Source organism: Microtus ochrogaster, chromosome 24, assembly GCF_000317375.1.
Source record: "Microtus ochrogaster isolate Prairie Vole_2 chromosome 24, MicOch1.0, whole genome shotgun sequence".
Taxonomy (NCBI): domain Eukaryota; kingdom Metazoa; phylum Chordata; class Mammalia; order Rodentia; family Cricetidae; genus Microtus; species Microtus ochrogaster.
In genome coordinates, this window is record NC_022024.1 from 9,097,781 (window position 1) to 9,116,597 (window position 18,817).

Genomic DNA, 18,817 nt, shown 5'->3' on the forward strand with positions numbered 1-18,817 from the left:
GTGTGTGTGTGTGTGTGTGTGTGTGTGTGTGTGTGTGTGTGTGTGATAAAGGTCAGAGGAGGTTGGCTTCATAAAGGGTGGAGCTGAGGGAAAGAGACCTTTGGGGTGTGGAGTCTCTGAACTCGGACTAGTAAAGGCAGAGGAAGGGAAGGGTATCTCTGTTAAGAAGAGTCATCAGGATTTGACCAAGATGGAGACTTCTCTCCTTAAAAGCCAAGAGGGAGGCCAGCAAGATGGCACAGTGGGGGTTGCTGCGTGAGCCCGATGACACTCATTTGACTCCTAGAGTGTATGTAAAGGTGGGAGGAGAGAACTGGCTTCGGTATGAATGCACCCCGCATCTTGCCCATGTACAGCAGCAACAGCAGTAATAATAAAAGTTAAAAACACATAGGGTGGTGTAGATCAGTGGTAGGATGGGTGTTTAGCATGCCAAGGTATTGGGCAATATACAAGGTACTAGCAATATACATACATGCACACAGACACACAGACACACAAACACACAGAGAAGAGAGAGAGAGAAGGGACATAGAGAGCCAGGGCCAGCGAAGCAATGGTCAGCACATCCCCTGTAGAGCCTAGCTCCTCACCACAGGCCAGGCTCTTCCTACTCTGACCCCCGGCAGGGAGAGCACGGGGGAGATCATGAACAACACAGTGCCTCTGGAGAACAGCATTCCCGGGAACTGCTGCTCAGCCCTGTTCAAGAACCTGGTGAGAGGCCCTGGGGGACAGGAGGAGTACCCTCGCCTGTGTGTGGCTTTCCTTGAGAAGGATGGCGAGGGTCCAGAAAGGAAGCCCACAGATCCTTTGCCTCTCACCCTCCCTGTTCTCCCTTTTCCTCACCCTGGCAGCTCCTGAAGAAAATCAAGCGCTGTGAGCGGAAGGGCACGGAGTCTGTGACGGAAGAGAAGTGTGCTGTGCTCTTCTCCACCAGCTTCACGCTGGGCCCCAACAAGCTCCTCATCCAGCTGCAGGTGAGCTCTGACCCAGCCTGCTGCAGCCTGGGACCTGCTAGAGCCCCGGGTCCCATATCTCCTGTTTCTGAGATAATACGCCGGGGTCAAACAGAGCTGAGAGGAAAGAGACCTGGAGGGTGCATCCAGGGAACAGCCTGTGTAGCAACCAAGGCTTTTGTTTGTTTTGCTCACCTTTTTGAGGTAGGGTATCATGATGTAGCCTATGTTGCCTTTAGACTCTTCTTTAAATATTATTATCATCGTTATTGAGGGGGTAGCATGTCCATGTCACAGAGCACATGTGGCAATCAGAGGATGACCCTTCTACTTTTATGTGGGTTCTGGGGGTTCTGGAGATCTACTGGGTCACCAGGCTTGTGCTGCAAACACTTTTTACCCATTGGGCCTCTTACTGACCCTCATCTCTTTTTCTCGTTTTATTTTACTTCACTCCTTTCCTATCTTCTCCCTCCCTGCCACCCTCCTTCCTTCCTTCCTTCCTGTCTGTCTGACTTCTTCTGTACTCCAGGTTGGCATTAAACTGAAGACCCTGCCTCAGCCTCCCAAGAGCCAGGATTGTAGCCCTAATGCCAGCACTCCCGCCTCTGTAACTCTTACCCGTGTTTTATGTGCAAATGGAGATCACAAGCACACACTTTTTCACATACACATGCACATTTGCCAACAACTTGTTATAGAACAGGGCACTATTTCCAGTGATATTCAAGCACGCACGATCTGCTGGTTTTGTCTTAGGGTTACTATTACTATGATAAAGACCATGGCCAAAAGCAACTTGGGGAGGAAAAGGCTTATTACACTTTACTTTTCCAGGTAATGTCCATCACTGTGGGAAGTCAGACAGGAACTCAAGCAGGGCAGGAACCTGGAGTCAGGAACTGAAGCAGAGGCCATGGGAGAATGCTGCTTACTGGCTTGTTCCTCATGGCTTGCTCAACCTGCTTCTATACACCAAGACTACCTGCCCAGGTGTGGCTCCACTTACAATGAGCTAGGCCCTCTGATGTCAATCACTGATTAAGAATGTGCTCCGCAGGCTTGCCTACAAACCAGCCTTATAGAGGCATCTTCTCAACCGTGGTTCCCTCTTCTCAGATAACTCTAGCTTGTGCCAACAAAAACCCAACCAGGACGTATTTCTAGATAGCAGTATAAGATAGGTTCTATTAGCCATGATTTACAGATGATGACATTGGGTCATGGATTCAGTAGTTTGCTCAGGTCACACAGCTTCTAGGCACTGGGATTGGTATTTGAAAGTCTGACTTTGTCACATTGACTTGTAACTGCTTCTCTACACTGCTGTCCTCATTGAGCAAGTGTCTAGTGATGTCCACCAGCCTTTAACTATGTCACGTGAACTCCCCAGTGTACTGGAGTGACACACTGCTCTGAGGACACTCTGTCTCCACTAAGGATAAACTTCTCTCCCTACCCCTTAGGCCCTGTCTCTGCCCTTGGTGGTCATTGTCCACGGCAACCAAGACAATAATGCCAAAGCCACCATCTTGTGGGACAATGCCTTCTCTGAGGTGGTAAGCAAAGACTCAGAGTGGGAGATGGGGCAGGGTGGGTTCTTACGCAGTAAGATGGAGCCGTCCTGGCTGGTGAGTGGAAGGCATGTCTTTCTGGTGGGTCTGCTTCTGTGCTTCCGACATCTTTCCATGCTGGTTGTACATACAGCCATGAGGCCAGGGCACCACAAACAGCCGCTGAGAAACCCATTTGTGAGCCAACTTGAACAGCACTGCCGCCACCGCTCAGGGAACTGGGAAGAACGGAGGCCACCAGAGGAGGACTGGCCATGCCCCCTCTCTCCTTCTTTTACCCAGGACCGCGTGCCTTTTGTGGTAGCTGAAAGAGTGCCCTGGGAGAAAATGTGTGAAACTCTGAACCTCAAGTTTATGGCTGAGGTGGGGACCAACCGGGGGCTGTTACCAGAACACTTCCTCTTCCTGGCCCAGAAGATCTTCAATGACAACAGCCTCAGCATGGAGGCCTTCCAGCACCGTTGTGTGTCTTGGTCACAGTTCAACAAGGTCATTTCCCTGTCCTTTCAATTTCCTACCCCAAGTTCTTCATCTTTAGGGCACTCAAGACCTCCCTAGCCTCCACACAGGGACAGACTTTTAGGGTCTTCACGGTGCTACCATCATGTGGCCCAGAGAGAAAACTTCCCATTCTGTGGCATTCTCTGACATCCCTCAGTTTTGGTCTGGTGGCCTTGTCCTTTTTTTTTTTTTTTCAGTGATTTGTATGACTCAGTCCAGTTGTGTGCAAACAGAACTCGGCCTTGAAAAATGACTTTGACCCATTAGGAAAATAGTCTATTGCAAAACGTGGGTGAAATCGTACAAGACTCTGTGCGGCAGAACTGCTGCCGTGTGCTGGCAGCTTACTACATGCCGGGCATGGGTTCACACTATGTATGTTAACTACCTTAATCTGCCCAACATCCGTTTCGCGTAGGGAGGTGTTATCTCTATGTCTTTCACAGATGATGAGTCCGTGCTTAGTGAGGTCCCATAGTTTGTTCAGGTCTCGTAGCAAGAGACACACTAAGGTGGAAACCCAGGTTTCTTTTGAGTTAAGGTCTTGCTACTATGTAGCTCAGGCTAATCTCAAACTCACTGTGTAGCCCAGGCTGGCCTTGACCTCAAGTTCCTCCACTCTTAGCCTCCTAGGTGCAAAAATTTATTGAATGAGTCACCATGCTCAAGGGGAGTCCTGCATTTTCTTTCTTATTTTTTTTTTTTTTTGATTTTTCGAGACAGGGTTTCTCCATAGTTTTTGTTCCTGTCCTGGAACTAGCTCTGTAGACCAGGCTGGTCTCGAACTCACAGAGACCTGCCTGCCTCTGTCTCCTGAGTGCTGGGATTAAAGGCGTGCACCACCACCATCCACTGAGCCCTGTATTTTTACCTTTCATATTAGCTCCTGTGTTTTTCTGTCTCCAAAATATAGTGGCTGGGGACTGAGTCAGTCAAGAGCACAAAGAAAGGAGCGCTTGTCTCTGCCCTTGGTGGTCACTAAGCACAGCCACCAAAAGAATGCTAAACTTGCCTGCCTCTCGTGTACAGTGACTTCCCCTGGATCCCACTTTAGGTCTTTCCTCTTTCAAACAAACAAACAAAAAAATGGAGGGTGAGGGGAGAAGCTCACGTGACCAGAGAATGTGTTACTGAAGGGAACAGGACAGCAAGACAGCCCTGAAGACAGAGTTTAGCACAGTGATTAGGAGGGGCTTCTATGCTAGACTACTTGACTCGAATCTCCACTCTGTCCTTCAGTGTGGACCCCGGGAAGTCACTTACCCTTCTCGGCATCCATTTAGTTGTTGTGATTGTTATGCTATATCCAGAATTATTGTTATATCCAAATAAATTACTATACAGAAAAGCCCAAAGGAATGCCTGATGTAGTCAAGGTAAGTGGTCGCCATTGATGGGCCTTAGGTCCTCTTTGGTCCTCAACCACTGACTCTCACACTCTCAGCTCTGTGCTTGCTTGCTCCAGCTCGGCCCTCCCCCGCTCACCTCTGCTCTGCTCCACCCTTCAGGAGATCCTGTTGGGCCGTGGCTTCACTTTTTGGCAGTGGTTTGATGGTGTGCTGGACCTGACTAAACGCTGCCTCCGGAGCTATTGGTCAGACCGGTGAGTCCTTGGCCCCAGGTGGCCCTGCACCTGTGCCTGCGGCTCCCTCTCTGCACCCGGTGTCCACATCCATGTCTCCTCCTTCACTCTGCCCAGGCTGATCATCGGCTTTATTAGCAAGCAGTATGTCACAAGTCTTCTCCTCAACGAGCCAGATGGAACTTTCCTCCTCCGCTTTAGTGACTCTGAGATCGGGGGCATCACCATCGCGCATGTCATCCGGGGTCAAGACGGTGAGTCCCCACAGCCAGCCCTGGCTATCCTGATGTCCACCCGATCTTTAGGAAGTTCTTCCTTAGGTCTGACTCCTTACCCTCTTCTTGTGGTCTAACCTTCAACTCCCATAGCAATGGAGATGAATGGGTCTCCTTCCTGCAAGACTTGCACCTTAGGCCTTCTCTCGCGTGCCGTCCTTGGTGGACTGTGACTGAGTCTTGTGTGGGCTGGGGGAAAGAGAAGTTGGGACATAGGAGTCCTTAGGGTCTTACTCCTCTTGTAGGCTCCCCACAGATAGAGAACATCCAGCCATTTTCTGCTAAAGACCTGTCCATTCGTTCACTGGGGGACCGAATCCGGGATCTTGCTCAGCTAAAAAACCTCTACCCCAAGAAACCCAAGGATGAGGCTTTCCGGAGCCACTATAAGCGTGAGTGGGCCATTCTGATCCCCCCTGCCACCCACTTCCTCCCTGACTGCTGTGTGTTGTGTCATCCCTGTCTTCCCTCCCATTCTGTAGCCCCACCTCCACCTATCCATCAACCTTCCTCTTCCCCACCTCCTCGAGAGTTGGGTGCACCTCAGTTCCCCTTTCCTTCCCACCACAGCCGAGCAGATGGGAAAGGACGGGAGGGGCTACGTCTCGACGGCCATCAAGATGACTGTGGAAAGGTGAGTGTGATGGTGCGGATCGTGGGTGGGGACTGGGGGCTGGTACTTACCTGCAGGAAGGGAGTGGCCTTTGTCAGTCACATGTACTTCCTTCTCTTTTAGGGATCAGCCTCTTCCTACGCCAGAGCCCCAGATGCCCACCATGGTGCCCCCGTATGATCTTGGAATGGCCCCTGATAACACCATGCAACTCAACCCAGATATGGGGTAAGGAGGCTGAGAGACAAGGAGGGGGCTGACTTTCAGAGGAGAGACGGGGTGTGGGCTTGCCAGGGGAAGGACTTGCGTCAGTCTGCTTTCTTTCCTCAGGTACCCTCCACCGTCTCATCCCATCCACTCATTTCAAAGCCTCCCCATAGAAGAGTCAATCAATAACGTACTTCCAGCCTTTCCGGAGTAAGTCACAGCCTGGGGAAGATGAGGTGGGGCAGCATCTGATCACAAGCAGTGGGTGGTGAGGCTTATGTGGGAACGGCAGCACCGGCTGACCCCAGCCTTTGTGCGTCCATGGCAGTGATGCCTAAGATTCAGATCGCTGGGGTTTGAGTTGCGGCTTTGCCGACTTTGTATAGGTTACCTAGCCCTCGGCGAGGATGATAGTAATGACATTCTCTGTTGCACAAGGGAATACACTTATTGTTATGATCCCATGAGTTCATAATGTGTGAGGTTGAGCTGAGAATTTGTAGTGAACACGGTTAGCATATTCTCTCCTGCCTGTGAGATTTACGGTACCTTACGTGCTGTGTGTTTGCTTGGCATTTGTGCCGCTGGGGGCTGAGCTCAGGGCTCAGGACTGACCACATGCCCCATGCTGAGTGTGTGCTCCGCCACTAAGCTGCATGCCAGGAGTTGTGATGATTTTTGTTAATCTTCATGATCTTTGAAATGGCCTAGACCTTTCTCTTCCCCAAGAAGCATTAAGTTGCTTAATCAGCTCTTAGTGAAGGGCTTTTCTCTTTTCCTGGGAGTTGCTGTGGAGTAGGCCTAGGAAATTGAGCCATAGTTCAGTCTAAAGAAACATTGGGCCACATGGTGGTGGTGCACGCCATTAATCCCAGCACTCGGGAGGCAGAGACAGGTGGATCTCTGAGTTCAAAGCAAGCCATTTTGACAGAGCAAGTTCCAGGACAGCCAGGGTGACACAGAGAAACCCTGTCTTGAAAACAAACAAACAGGCTGGGCCACAGTGACACACACCTTTAATCCCAGCACTTGGGAGGCAGAGACAGGCGGATCTCTGTGAGTTCGAGGCCAGCCTGGTCTACAAGAGCTAGTTCCAGGACAGCTAGTGTGTAACACAGGGAAACCCTGTCTCAAAAAACCAAAAAAAAAAAAAAAAAAAAAAAAAAAGAAAAAACTAAAACAACAAAACAAAAGGAACAGTGGAAATTGACCATACACACACGATTTTTCCATTTTTCTGGGGAGAAATGCGATCCAGGAAGCACAGAAGTGACTTGCTGAGGGAATGCTAGTCAGTGAATGCTAAGTCAGGAGAAGGCCCAGCGCCTTGTCTCCTGACTCACTGCTCTTGATTTCGCAATACTCTCCCTCTTTCCTTCCTGCTTCCAGGCCTCACCTGCAAATGCCCCCCAACATGAGCCAGATGAACTTACCCTTTGACCAGCCTCACCCCCAGTAAGTGACCTCTCCTACCCCATCATCCCCATGCTGCCGATGCCTACCCCTCCTGATGGTCTCTTCTGACCCCTGGTAGGGGCCTGCTGCCATGCCAGTCTCAGGAGCATGCTGTATCCAGCCCCGAACCCTTGCTCTGCCCAGATGTGACCATGGCAGAAGATGGCTGCCTAACTCAGTCTGTGGGAGGTTTTCCCCAGGGCCCCTGGTGAGTGGGAGCCTGGGAGTGAGGGCTGGGAGGACGGGTGCTGTGCCTGCTCCACTACTTTTCCCTCCTCCTTGCAGGGTCCGTGAAGACATGTTCCCTCCCCTGCTGCCTCCCACTGAACAGGACCTCAACAAGCTGCTCCTGGAGGGCCAAGGGGAGGCAGGAGGAGGATCCTTGGGGGCTCAGCCCCTCCTGCAACCATCTCCTTACGGGCAGTCTGGGATCTCAATGTCCCACATGGACCTAAGGACCAACCCCAGTTGGTGATCCCAGCTGGAGGAGCCCGGACACAGAGCCTCTTCTATGGACCTGCTCTGACACCTGCTCGTGCGGGTGCCTCCCGTCTCCAGCTGTTCCTTGGTCAGGGGGAAAGAGCTGGCTGGGGGAAGACACGGCGCACGGAACCACTGCACTCTGTCCTTCCTGCCACATCAGGGCCCCTTTTCCAGCACAAGGGCCAAAGGGATGTTCAGGCTCTAATGTGGTAACAGGCACCTGTGTGCCTGCATCACAACACACACACACACAAGGACCAGAGCACACTGAGCAGGAGGGGACTAGGCAAGCACCAAGGGCTCCTGTGTTGAGCTAGGGCCTGGGACACACATGCAGAAACACATAGACTCTGTGCCATGGACAGGGGGCATAGACCTAGGGCACTGAAGCAGGGGTTCAGGAGACCCCAGATGGGAGGAAAAAGAGGGTGTAGGTATTGGGTTACTGGTATGGATTTTGCCCAGATTAAAAATCAAGTTCCTCCAAAGCTCCAAATTCTTGCCAAAAAAAGAGGCTCTGTGCCAGTTAGGACTGCCTCACAAGAGCTAAGCTTGTGTGTAGCCGTGCCAATGTTTACCTACAACATGTTAACCTATAAATGTCACACATGAACTATACGGCCTCACAGAACACGTATCTCCGCTTTTGCCTGTGCGACGACACGAATTTGAAAAGCTGAGACACTGTAATAAGAAATGGCGTGTAACTATGTGGCTCTGACGTGCATATAGCCTTGGTGACTCAATGCTTCCTGTGTTTCCTAGGGCCCAAGGACTGAGTGGTACAGGGCTTGCTGTGTAATGCCCCGGGCGTCGGGGGCCCTAGCTGCTGTTTCTCTCGTATTTTTCTGTCCACTGCCGGCTTCTCTCCACTCTCACATCTCATGCGGTCCCTTTTCCCTCACTGTGGGGGAGGGACAGCGGGGGTCATGGATCCTAAGCCATAAAATAAATTTTATTCCAAAATAACAAAATAAATAATCTACTGTACACAATCTGAAAAGAAAGACACTTTTCTAGGAGTCTGACAGGCGCTGCAGTCCTGCCGGCCTGAGGAGACCCAGGGTCCAACCCAGACCTCTAAGGGGCCGGTGGAGGGGACTGTGGGGATCCTCACAGCTCGGAGGGGGGCGATGACAACGGGGGGGGGTGTGGGCAAACCGCAGCACTTGTTAAATTAAAGAAACAAACTAGAAGCACAAAAAATGGGGAGGGGAGGGGAGACCCAGCTTTCCCAGGCCCCAAGTCTCCGGGCAAACGGTGCCGTTTCCGGTTGCTAGACCTTCCCAGGAAGTTCTTTCCCCATGTCCAAGCTGAGTCCAGCTGCTCATTCCACTGGCGGCCACCTGGAGAATGGGTGTGTGTGGTGAGGGAAGGAAGAGCCCCAGCAGGCTGGAGGCAAAGTCCGTGCCCCTGAGCCGGGTGAGGGCGCACCTTGCACCCTCCTAGTGTCCTCTGGCCAGGCCCCTGCTTGTTATTGCTTGAAGCCCCATAGTCTTGTGCCCATGGGGCAGAAGGGCAGCAGAAGGATCCTTCTAGGGCGGTGACTGGAGTTCGAGGATGGACAATGTGGGGGGTCTAAGTGAGCCAGAAGCCTGGGGTCCTGGGTCTGAGACATCCCCACTTTCACTGCCGGCTGGCCTCTGCCTCCACTTTCACGCTGCTCCTGCGACCCTCCACCAGAGCGGGATGAGGTCCTGGGGCTGGGCAGCGGTCCAGCAAGCCTTCCTCGAATTCTGTAAGAAAAAGGTCTAAGTTAGGAGACAAGGATGGTGACTGAGCCAAAGGGTTGTTCTGAGTGAGGCCAGGCACAGGGAAATGCGAAGACCGCTCCATTTACTCAATTACTGCCTCCTGCCCACTGCGTGTGTATGGGGGTTCCATACCCAAGTGTGTGTAGCTCTCTGTCTCTGTGTGTCTCTCTCTCTCTGTGTCTCGCCCGCCTCTGCTCTGCTGGAATTTCTGGTTCTGTCAGGAGCTGCGGGGGCGGCTTGGCTCTGACCTCTCCCCCTCCCCCTCCCCAGGCTCAGCCACCCCCACTCATCTCTGATCCCCTCCCAGGCCTCACCCATCCTACAAATAACCCCCCTTCCCAGTTTTTTGGTAGCCAAATCAGGGGAAACACAGGAAGCTAGACTCCCAGCTTCTCCCTCAAGAAAAGCCCCCCCTCCAGTCCCCGCCCCCACTTCCCACCCACGCACAGTTTAAAAATACCAAGCCAGGGTTGGTGGCTTTGTCTGCTGCGTCACTCTCAGCCCAGCGGCTGCCCGGCCCTCTGCCGGCCCACTCCTTTCCTATCCACACACAAAGCACCCAGCTTTGGGCTCCTTGGCTTCCAAGCTGGGGAACCCTATCCCCACAACTCCCCGCGACTCCACCCCCCTGCATTAGGCAGTTCTAGCCAGGCTTCCCTTACTGCTGACTCTACTGTTCACCTTCACCCCTCATTCTGTTCCCTGCTCTCCCCCCTAGCCCCCCCACCCCCGTCAAAGATTCCCCACCTGGGTCAGACCCTCCCCATTGGAAATAACCCGGCAGTAGCTTGCCCCTGCTCAAGGTCTGGCTATCTTGGAGCCCCTCTACTGTTCTGACAGCCGTATAGGATCCCTCTTCCTCCCCTCTGGTCCTAGAAAATGAGGACCCTTGTATGGGTCTGAGTAGCTGGGGTGTTTAGGGACAGCACTGCTGGCTGCCTCACCTGCGAGAGGCGGCTTTGCAGGCACACAGGGGCTGAGGCGGCCCACGCGATCATGGGAGACGAGGCGGGCGAGCCGCAGCCCCTCATCCATCAGTGTCTGCTGCAGGATGTGGCGGCTCCATAGCCCATGCGCTGGCAATGCCAGGGGCAGGTCAGCAGGGGGCGGCGTCAGCCTTGGGCACGACCCCACAGCTGTGGGCATGGGCACTGGTCAGGTCAGGGGCTGCCGCCAACGGTACCCACCCTCAACCGACAAGTCACTCCCATAGGCTCTTCTGCCCCCATCCAGCCAGACCTCCCAGCCCTGTTCCAGGCAGTTGACTCCTGGCTCACTCCTGCAACCCACCTGCCCACTCCCACCTCCTCCCCAAAGAGATCAAAGGCACTCACCCTGCAAGTGGCCATCTAGGCTCTCCCCAGACAGACTGGCGCTGTCCTCCTCTAGGCTGGGGCGGTATGGGGGTGCATAGGACTCGGGGCCTGGGGGAGGCTGCTGGATTTCAGTATGACTCTGTTCCCCAACCTGTGGATGCCCAAAATTGGGAAATGAGGCCCTAGCAAGGCAGTGATTGTGGTAGGCTGTCCTTTCCTGTCCCTTCTACCTCCCAAACCATACCTCTTGTTTCAGTTTCTTCAGTGGCGGGCCTCCTAATTCTTCAGAGTGAAGCCTAGGAGAATAAGGAAGGTGGTGGGCTTAGGGCCCAGAACACACAGGGCACACAATCTGTCCAGGAAACATGCATCACTTAAAAACTCCACCACGAACAAGTGGGCTGGACAGGCATCTCTGTTATTGTGGGGGGTTGGGAGTAAAGAGCAGGCCTCAGACAAGTTGACTTGGCAAGAGGAAGACATGCAGGTGGGCGGGAAGCAGGCCTAGAACTGCCTGAGCCGGGAGTGGGGAGACAGCCAGGTCCTTGGCAGGATTCCAACCAGAGGTGGCCCAGGGGGTCTCACCTGGATCCCTTCAAGGAGGAAAGATAGGTGCTCTCTCGGGCTACTTGGCGGGACAGGGAGAAGAGTTCCACCCTTCGAAGTAAAAGCGTGTTGTCTCTCATGCAGAACTGGGCAGCAGCCTCATTGATGGTGAGCTGTGGCAAGAGGGCAGCCAGTGTGAACCCCGATTCTCCCACTCTTTCACCCCTTCACCACCAAGGGAAGCCCATCCAAAGGATGCTTGCTTTAAATAAACCCAGAAACTTCCTGAGTTTAGAAGGATGGACTCCTAGCATCCTGACCAGGGCCTCCTTTATTTCTGGGGACTTCGACAGCACAGGGCTGAGCAGTTGGGCTCACTGCTCTCTCGGCTTCCCCTTCAGCTGATGGAGGCAAAGCAGCAGCTGGGGCTGGGTGTGGGGGGGGAACTTGAGTGGCCAAGGGGACAATGGTCCAGAGTTTGAGAAGGCAAGAATTCTCAGAGGCAAATGGACTGAACCTCAGGAGTTAAGGGCAGTCCTGAGGACCCAGGCCTCACCTCATGCAAGCTGAGTTGCTTGCCCTCCCGCCGTTTGGAATCCAAGCGGCCATAGATGATGCTGTACTTTCGGATTTCTTCTTCTTTCTGGCTGTCATTGTCATCCATCTCAAAGATGTGGCCCACACTCCGTGCCAACTTCTTATTGAGCTTCAGCAGGGATGTGACCTCTCCAGCATCACCCCTGGGGAAACTCCGGAAGATCCGCTCCACACTCTCCACCACCATCCGTACCATCTCTGGTTCCAGGCGATCTGGGCCACCCCCAGTCCCACCTGCAGCCATCCCCCCAGCCCCAGTCCCCTCAGGGACTCCTCCCCCTGCAGGTGGGGAGAAAGGGGGTGACCCAGCCTCCTCTTCTCCTCCTGCTCCAACATCGGATTCTGGAGTGCTCTGGCCTGGCCAGATCCGGGGATCCCCTGCCCCAGGTCCTCCAGGTAGTGGTGACAGCTTCTCTCCAAGTTCAAGGGGACTCTTGGGGCTGAAACTTCGGGCACTGCCTGCCTTTTCGCCTGGGCTGCCATGCCCATTGCTCATGCTCCCTTTCCGGGTACCGGCTGTCTCAGAGATCTTGAAAAGTGGGATGCTGGAGACAGGTACGGCAGGCACTGGCTGGCTGAAGAGCCCTGGGTTGGTGGCCCATTCTCTCAGAGCCTTCTGTAGACGTCGGACATGGAGTGGTTTGGTGGCCATGCCCACAAGCGCCATGATTTCCAGGAACTCCTCCTCACCCGCTTCACACAGCTGCTGCACATCGTCCCCTCCCTGCTGGATGAAGGTCTCGTAGTAGGAAAGGAGGTTGGCACGCTGCAGGACCCGATACAGCTGCAGCTCACCCAGTGTTCGAGGCAGTGCCATGATTGGGGCACTTGCCCTGAGAAGGAAGGGCAGGAGAGAGGCAGTGAGTACAAGTCCCCCTGCTGGGTACCAACCCACACTAACAATTGTCCTCTCTTTTCTGCCTCCTCCTCGTCCCTTCTCTCTTTTGAATGCTTTCTCTGCCCAGTGCCGAAGGCTGAGCACTTTGGGAACTGAGCATTGCTCAGAGGCATAACCATGCCCATGCGGTCCCAGACTTAGCCAGAAGCACCAAAAGCCAGCGCCCTATCTACAGCTATTGGGGAAACCCTTACCTCATCTTTTTTCTTGATCTTTCTGGTGGGGGCAGCACAATCCTGAACACCGAGGCCCACTAGCATTTCTCTGAAATGACTAGACCCACTTTCACCGAAGTTATAGCCCTTACTTTCCCCCTAAAAACTCAGCCTCAGCATTACATCCCACATTAAAGTTAACTTAGGAAACCGGGGCTACTCCTTGTCCAGGTATCTGAGAGGGAGGGGTGTGGCCTCTTTCTTGGCTTTTCGGTGAACCTAATGGACCCTTGCTCCTTTGCCTCAGTTTACTGCGATTGGAAGTTACTGCACCCTTCTAGTATCTGCCCCAACTTTCCAGGCTGTCCAGTTCCCTTCAGTTGCTTCCTTCCCTCCTTTTGTGCGGCCCTTCCCACTATTCAGCAAGCCCCTCTCCTTTTCTCAGGCAATGGGGGAGGGAAGCCCCGATTGTTCTGCTCTGGGCCCGTTCTTCCCACACACACTCCTACAGTGGCAGCGTCTGTGGGCGAAAACCGCCTGAGGGCTCCCGCCTACTCTTGTCTCCCTTATTTTCCACACTAATCTTCTAAAGGCAGTGCGGAAGCACCTGAAGGCCTCTTGAGGAAGGGGCTGCACACGGAAACTACCCCTCCCGACGCTGTGGTCGGTTAATGGAAAGGGACACCTGAAGCACACCCCCCTTAAGCCCCAAAGATGCTCCCTTAACCCAAATGAACCACTTTCTCTCGAACCTAGGGATGGTGCGCTACCTTCTAGTGACACAGTGAGCCAGCTAAGCGCCCCCACCCCTCGCACTGTTGTCAGATGAAGGTCTGGAGCTTCCCCTGGCGCTTAGGGACATTCTTTGCAGGGGGCTCACCTGCCAGGTCATGCCCACTGAGCAAGTCTGGAATGGAAAAGGAGGCAGTACTCTATCGTATTCAGGTTCGTCGGGTCTTTGTTAGCTCCCAAGATCCCGCAATTCGAACACTCACCCCCTTTTCCATCAGTCTCCACCTCCCACCCCCGTGCCGCTTCCCCATGTCCTCTTTTCGACCTCCACCCTCCGGACCCCATTCCCGAGTCCAGCTCCACCCATCTCCACTCCCCAACACCTCCTTTTGCCCACTAACTTGAGTCTGGGCTGAGGGGTCCGGTGAGTGTTATCTCCTCTGCCAGGTGGCTGCTCCGCTGTGGGAGAGGGCACTCTGTGCATGGACGGCCAGAGATCACCCGTGCCTCCCCTCTCCGTTCCCGGCGCCTGCTGCGCGCTGAGCTTTGCCTGGTGCGCGAGTCCCCGGTCCACCGCTGTCCAGGCTCCGTCCCTCCCTCCACGTCTCCTCTCTCCGAGCCTCCGCGCCTCTGTGTGCCTCTGCCCCCACCTCCCCGGCTGCGCTTGCCGCCTCTCCGCGCCTCCTCCCCCGCAGGACGCACGGGGAGCGAGGCCGGGCTCTGCGCTGGCTGCCGGGCTGGCGGGAGGAGGGCGTGGGCAGAACCGGGGGCTGGGACCGGAGGCGGGGGGTGGGGTGTAGGAGCCGAGGCCTCTGGGCCTCCGAGAGGCTGCTGCGGGGACTGGGAGGAGGGGATTTGGGGTGGGGAGGAGGTGTGGAGCAGGAGGCGGAGGCGGAGACTCGAGAGTTGGGCGCCAACTTGGGGACCGAGGTGACCGAGGCCGGGCTGTGGAGGGGGGGCAGCTTGGGGATCCAACGGGCGGGGCAGGTCGCTCCGTGCCGCCCACGCCGGATGCACAGCCGGCCCTCTCTGCGCCCACGTACCCACGTGAGCACCCCGCCGGCTACATTCCTACTCCCTGCACCACTCCTACCCCTCTGAGCCGAGAGTGCAGTTTCACAACCACGCACAAGTGTACAAAGACACTGAAGCGCACATACGTGCACACGCGTCTAAACAACGACACGGACGCCCGTTGCCCACACTCCGGCCGCGCTGTGCCGTTCATTTGAATGCTAGAAGTGAGCGGAGAAAAGTTGGCGAAGGCTCGGGTGTGCGGTTCCTCCTGCTCGGCTCCCCTAGAACGCACGTTTAGGGTTAAACCTGTGAGCGCCAGGCTGCGCAGCAATCCTTACGGAGTCTCAACGGCCTTCTCCGGCCCTAAAAGCTGTAATTTGAAGAGGCGGCCCTCAGAAACCTTGGTCGCCTGCCCCCGCCCCCGCATCTAGTTGTCGAAGTTTAATAAGTGGGTTATACTAGAAACTACAACTTACTCAAGCATCAACTAGGCACGTCGGGGTTTGCACGGATGGGGATACAATGCTTTCCTCTACAGTGGCACCCTAATTTCTGATGCCCAGGCCTTATTGTTTGGACGATTTTCCTGGCAAAGCCAGGAAAAGGTGGCTGCCTTCTCTGGGGTCATATGTTATCGGACATCTCAGGGCAGAGTGATGGAAACAGAGCAAGAGGCTAGGTATGAGTCTACGAGACAGCCCACCATGCAGAACGGCTTCAAGGAGCCCAACCCCCTCCGTTTCTTCCAGCCCCATCTGGCTCCCATTACACACGCCCACGGCTAGGAGGGTTGGGGGGGGGGGATTGGGCACGCGGGGGCTGTGTAGGCCTTGGGGAAAAGGGTGGTGGGAAACGTGGCGGGCTGGCCAGAGGCACGGTCCCTTTAGTTCGAAACCTCAGCTCCGCCCCTCTGTTCCGCAGTTGTGAGTGGCTTGTCCTGGCAGGGCGTGGGAGGCGTGGGCCGGGGCGGGTTCTACATTCCAGATTCATTCCAGACTGGCGAGGGAATCTCTCGGTTTCCAGTAGAGGGATGGGTACTTTATCGAGGAGGAACGATTTCAATAGCTTAGGTTTTTGTCTTCATCCTATCAAACGCCCAACATAGTAGAGACATTAGGGAGTACACCCTTTCTCCTGGTGCCCTTTGCTAGTGTGGAGGGCTCAACTAGATGGCCTCCCTTGGAGGTACTCCGGATCCCTTCGGGGTTTGTGGCGCCCCTCCCCCACTCCCTGGTCCGGTTATTTTGGAGTCTGGGCTGCCAGCGCTGGCCCCGGGTTTCCTCGTGCTCCCGCCCCCCCGCCGCCCACGCTCCCCGTGACGCACATCCTTCGCCCACGTTGCTTATGCTCCAAGCACCCCCATCCCTCCCACAGACCCCCTTGGGGTGGCACTGAGTCCTGGGGTCTGGAGGGAGAGGGCAGCTTGTGGAGCCGAGTGGTAAAGGGTAGGGCTTGAAAGGAAACTGGAGCTTACAGTGAGCCTGGTCCAGGTCCAGGAAAGAGGATGATGGAGGGAGAAGCCGATTCTAAGGCCTTCGCTTCCCGGTTTGGGATCAGAAGAGGAGAGGAGACAGATTTCGTTGAGACACTTGTCCGGGTCCCAATGCGAACCTGTGTGTGAGAGTGAAACTACCGAGTGTGTTTGGTAGCTTTGTTTTTCAAGACTTGCCATGAGGTTTAAGTAGAGACTGTGGAAACTGCCAATTGTAGAACGCAAGTCAGGTTGAGGACTATTGGCAGTATTTTGAGTTTATGTGTTTGTTTCTTTATACCTACTTGTATATCTGCGTGTCTGTAGGATTGTATCCGAGTCTCTATGTGTATTTTAAAATACATACATTAAAAAAATACAAAAAGCAACATCGACTTGTCAGGCCCCACCAGCGGCCCAGAGCGCCCCCGCAGCCCGCAGCCGGAGCTGCTGAGATGTCTGTTCGTTTTCCTCCCACGGCTACCACCCCCACATACCCGCCTACTCTCTTCCGCTGAGAACAAGGAATTTCCAGCCTTTAGCAAAGTGTGTGTGTGCGTGCGCTTGCTTGCACAGACAGGTGTGTGTTAGGGGTTGACAAAAGGGGAATAGGGACATTTATTATTATTATTATTATTATTATTATTATTATTATTATTATTATTATTATTATTATTATTATTATTTTGCCAATTTCATTTTCTGCCCGGACTCTCAACTCTCAAGGCATCCTTACCTGCTTCCTCTGGTCTCCCACCCTCAGTCTCAACGGCAGAATAGAGCACCTGATATCATATACCCAAAGTTTAAGGTTCTCTTTGTTGTCCAGAGCGGTCTGTTCTAGGAAAGGAAACAGTTTGTATCTCTAGTCGTAGATCTTAAGGGGAAGGGTGGATGAGACCGAGGAAGGGAGAGGGTGGGTGGAGGAGGAGTGAGGATGGTGCGTGCCAGGATTGTCTTCTCAGGCACGTGGAGATTTTCATCTAGCAGATTGCTCCGCTCACTCCTCCCCCCCCCCCCCAACGCCGCCGTCACCTCGCCCTGCCAAATGAGACTCACTCAGCCAGGTTTGGCTCAAGCTCACCTTCCTCGGACCCGCACTCTCTTCTGGACCCTCCTCCCCCTTGCCTCCAGGCATAATTAATTCCTCCCACCCTCTGTGGGTGACAATGTTTTCCATGTCCTTTAAGAAATATGTTTCATTTCATGTGTATATGTGCCTGGGTGTATGTATATGCACCACACGAGTGCAGTAGCCCACTGAGGTCGCACATGGATGTTGGGGAGCGAACCTGGATCCTCTGCAGGAGCAGTAAATGCTCTTAACCCCTAAACCATCTCTCCAGCCTACCCTGCAGCTTAAAAATATTTTATTTTTATGTGCGCCCGAGTGTATGTGCACCATGTTAGTGAAAGAGCTCACAGGGTCAGAAAAGGCTTCGGATCATCTGGAACTCAGAAACTGAACTCAGTCCCTGGCAAAACCAGTACTCTCTAAACCGCTGACCCATAACTCCAGCTTGCCCTGCCCCCGTTTGTTTTTGAAGGTCTTTCTATGTAGTCCTGGCAGTTCTGAGTCTCACTATGTAGACCAGACTGTCTTTGAACTCACAAAGATTTCCTGCCTTTCTGCCTCCGGAGGGTCAGGATTAAACGTGTGCCCCTCCCCCCTACACTCCCCCTTAATCTATAGCCCTGGCTGGCCTAAAACACAGTATGTAGAAAAGACTGGGTTTAAATTGAAAGATCCACCTGCCTCTGCCACTGGAGTGCTGAAATTAAAGGTGCACAAAACCGTGGCAGGCGCCTGTGCCCTGCCCCCTTAGTTTATAGTGAGCTATGCAAGTCTAGCTTGTTGATATCCTGAGATGTCCATGGTGAGTTAATATGCCAAGTAGCAAGTAGAAGGCTGAAATCCTTGCTGACAGTTAATACAAATATAAAGTAATGAGACTCCTTTACCTTTTTCTTTTTTCTTTTGGTTTTTCGAGACAGGGTTTCCCTGTGTGACAGTCCTAGCTGTCCTGGCACTAGCTCTGGTAGACCAGGCTGGCCTCGAACTCACAGGGATTTGCTGGGATTAAAGGCGTGTGCCACCACCCACCGCCTGGCCTCCTTTCCCTCTTTTAATACTATGCCAGAATTCATCATCTAGGAAGTGCTACCCTTGGATTTACTGTGCAAGAAAAGCTTCACCTCTCACAGGTCACCCCAGCCTAGACCGCTAAGGAGCTCACGGGCAGGTACAAGAAATAGCCGTGTGAACAACAATCCAGGGAATAATAGGAGACATGAGAAAGCGGAGAGGCCAGTCTGCCTGTTGAAAGGACTGAGATAGATGAGCATCTAATTTAGGCAAGGAAGCAGTCTAGGATTTGAAGTATGAATAGAAGTTTTCCAGGGAGAAAGGAAGTCAAATAGAGAGAGACAAGAACATTTGCTTGCATGGAGGTATGAAACAAGACCAACTGCTTTAGAAACTAGAAATTAGCATTCACTGCTGTGGGTGGTGGCTATGAGAAATGGAGATGTGTGTAAGGCTTTACATTAAGGTTGGTTATAGACCATTGTGTTGAGCTGTGGTCAGGGACCAGACCAGTTATAAAAATATCAACCTACGGCCGGGCAGTGGTGGTGCACGCCTTTAATCCCAGCACTCGGGAGGCAGAGGCAGGCGGATCT

The 18,817-nt window shown here is 53.7% G+C and overlaps 2 protein-coding genes across 7 annotated transcripts in view; one reads left to right on the top strand and one right to left on the bottom strand.

Moving 5' to 3' along the window:
• The window catches only part of Stat6 (signal transducer and activator of transcription 6), a 17,617-nt gene extending 8,978 nt beyond the window's left edge, over positions 1-8,639 (top strand). Inside the window, exons 10-22 of the mRNA XM_005358011.3 lie at positions 630-717; positions 858-980; positions 2,426-2,518; positions 2,816-3,022; positions 4,543-4,637; positions 4,734-4,870; positions 5,137-5,283; positions 5,462-5,525; positions 5,628-5,732; positions 5,835-5,921; positions 7,101-7,166; positions 7,246-7,374; positions 7,452-8,639. Coding sequence (XP_005358068.1) covers positions 630-717; positions 858-980; positions 2,426-2,518; positions 2,816-3,022; positions 4,543-4,637; positions 4,734-4,870; positions 5,137-5,283; positions 5,462-5,525; positions 5,628-5,732; positions 5,835-5,921; positions 7,101-7,166; positions 7,246-7,374; positions 7,452-7,641 — 1,531 coding nt within the window. The 3' untranslated portion in view covers positions 7,642-8,639. The remainder of the gene's footprint in view (positions 1-629; positions 718-857; positions 981-2,425; positions 2,519-2,815; positions 3,023-4,542; positions 4,638-4,733; positions 4,871-5,136; positions 5,284-5,461; positions 5,526-5,627; positions 5,733-5,834; positions 5,922-7,100; positions 7,167-7,245; positions 7,375-7,451) is intronic.
• A 94-nt stretch (positions 8,640-8,733) lies between these two features.
• Positions 8,734-14,666, bottom strand: Nab2 (NGFI-A binding protein 2). Of its 6 annotated transcripts, XM_026784556.1 has the most exons (8): positions 14,049-14,123; positions 13,796-13,822; positions 11,822-12,695; positions 11,305-11,438; positions 10,964-11,015; positions 10,738-10,870; positions 10,348-10,539; positions 8,734-9,385 (listed from the first exon to the last, which is right to left on the bottom strand). In XM_026784556.1, the coding sequence occupies exons 3-8, from the start codon at positions 12,677-12,679 to the stop codon at positions 9,276-9,278; spliced, it is 1,479 nt and encodes a 492-aa protein (XP_026640357.1). In that variant the 5' UTR covers positions 12,680-12,695; positions 13,796-13,822; positions 14,049-14,123; the 3' UTR covers positions 8,734-9,275. The 6 variants fall into 6 exon arrangements, with proteins under 6 accessions (XP_026640357.1, XP_005358069.1, XP_026640359.1 ...); XM_005358012.3 differs by lacking the exon at positions 13,796-13,822 and having other exon boundaries at positions 14,049-14,666; XM_026784558.1 differs by lacking the exon at positions 13,796-13,822 and having other exon boundaries at positions 11,822-12,589; positions 14,049-14,114.
• Between the last annotated feature and the right edge of the window lie 4,151 nt (positions 14,667-18,817).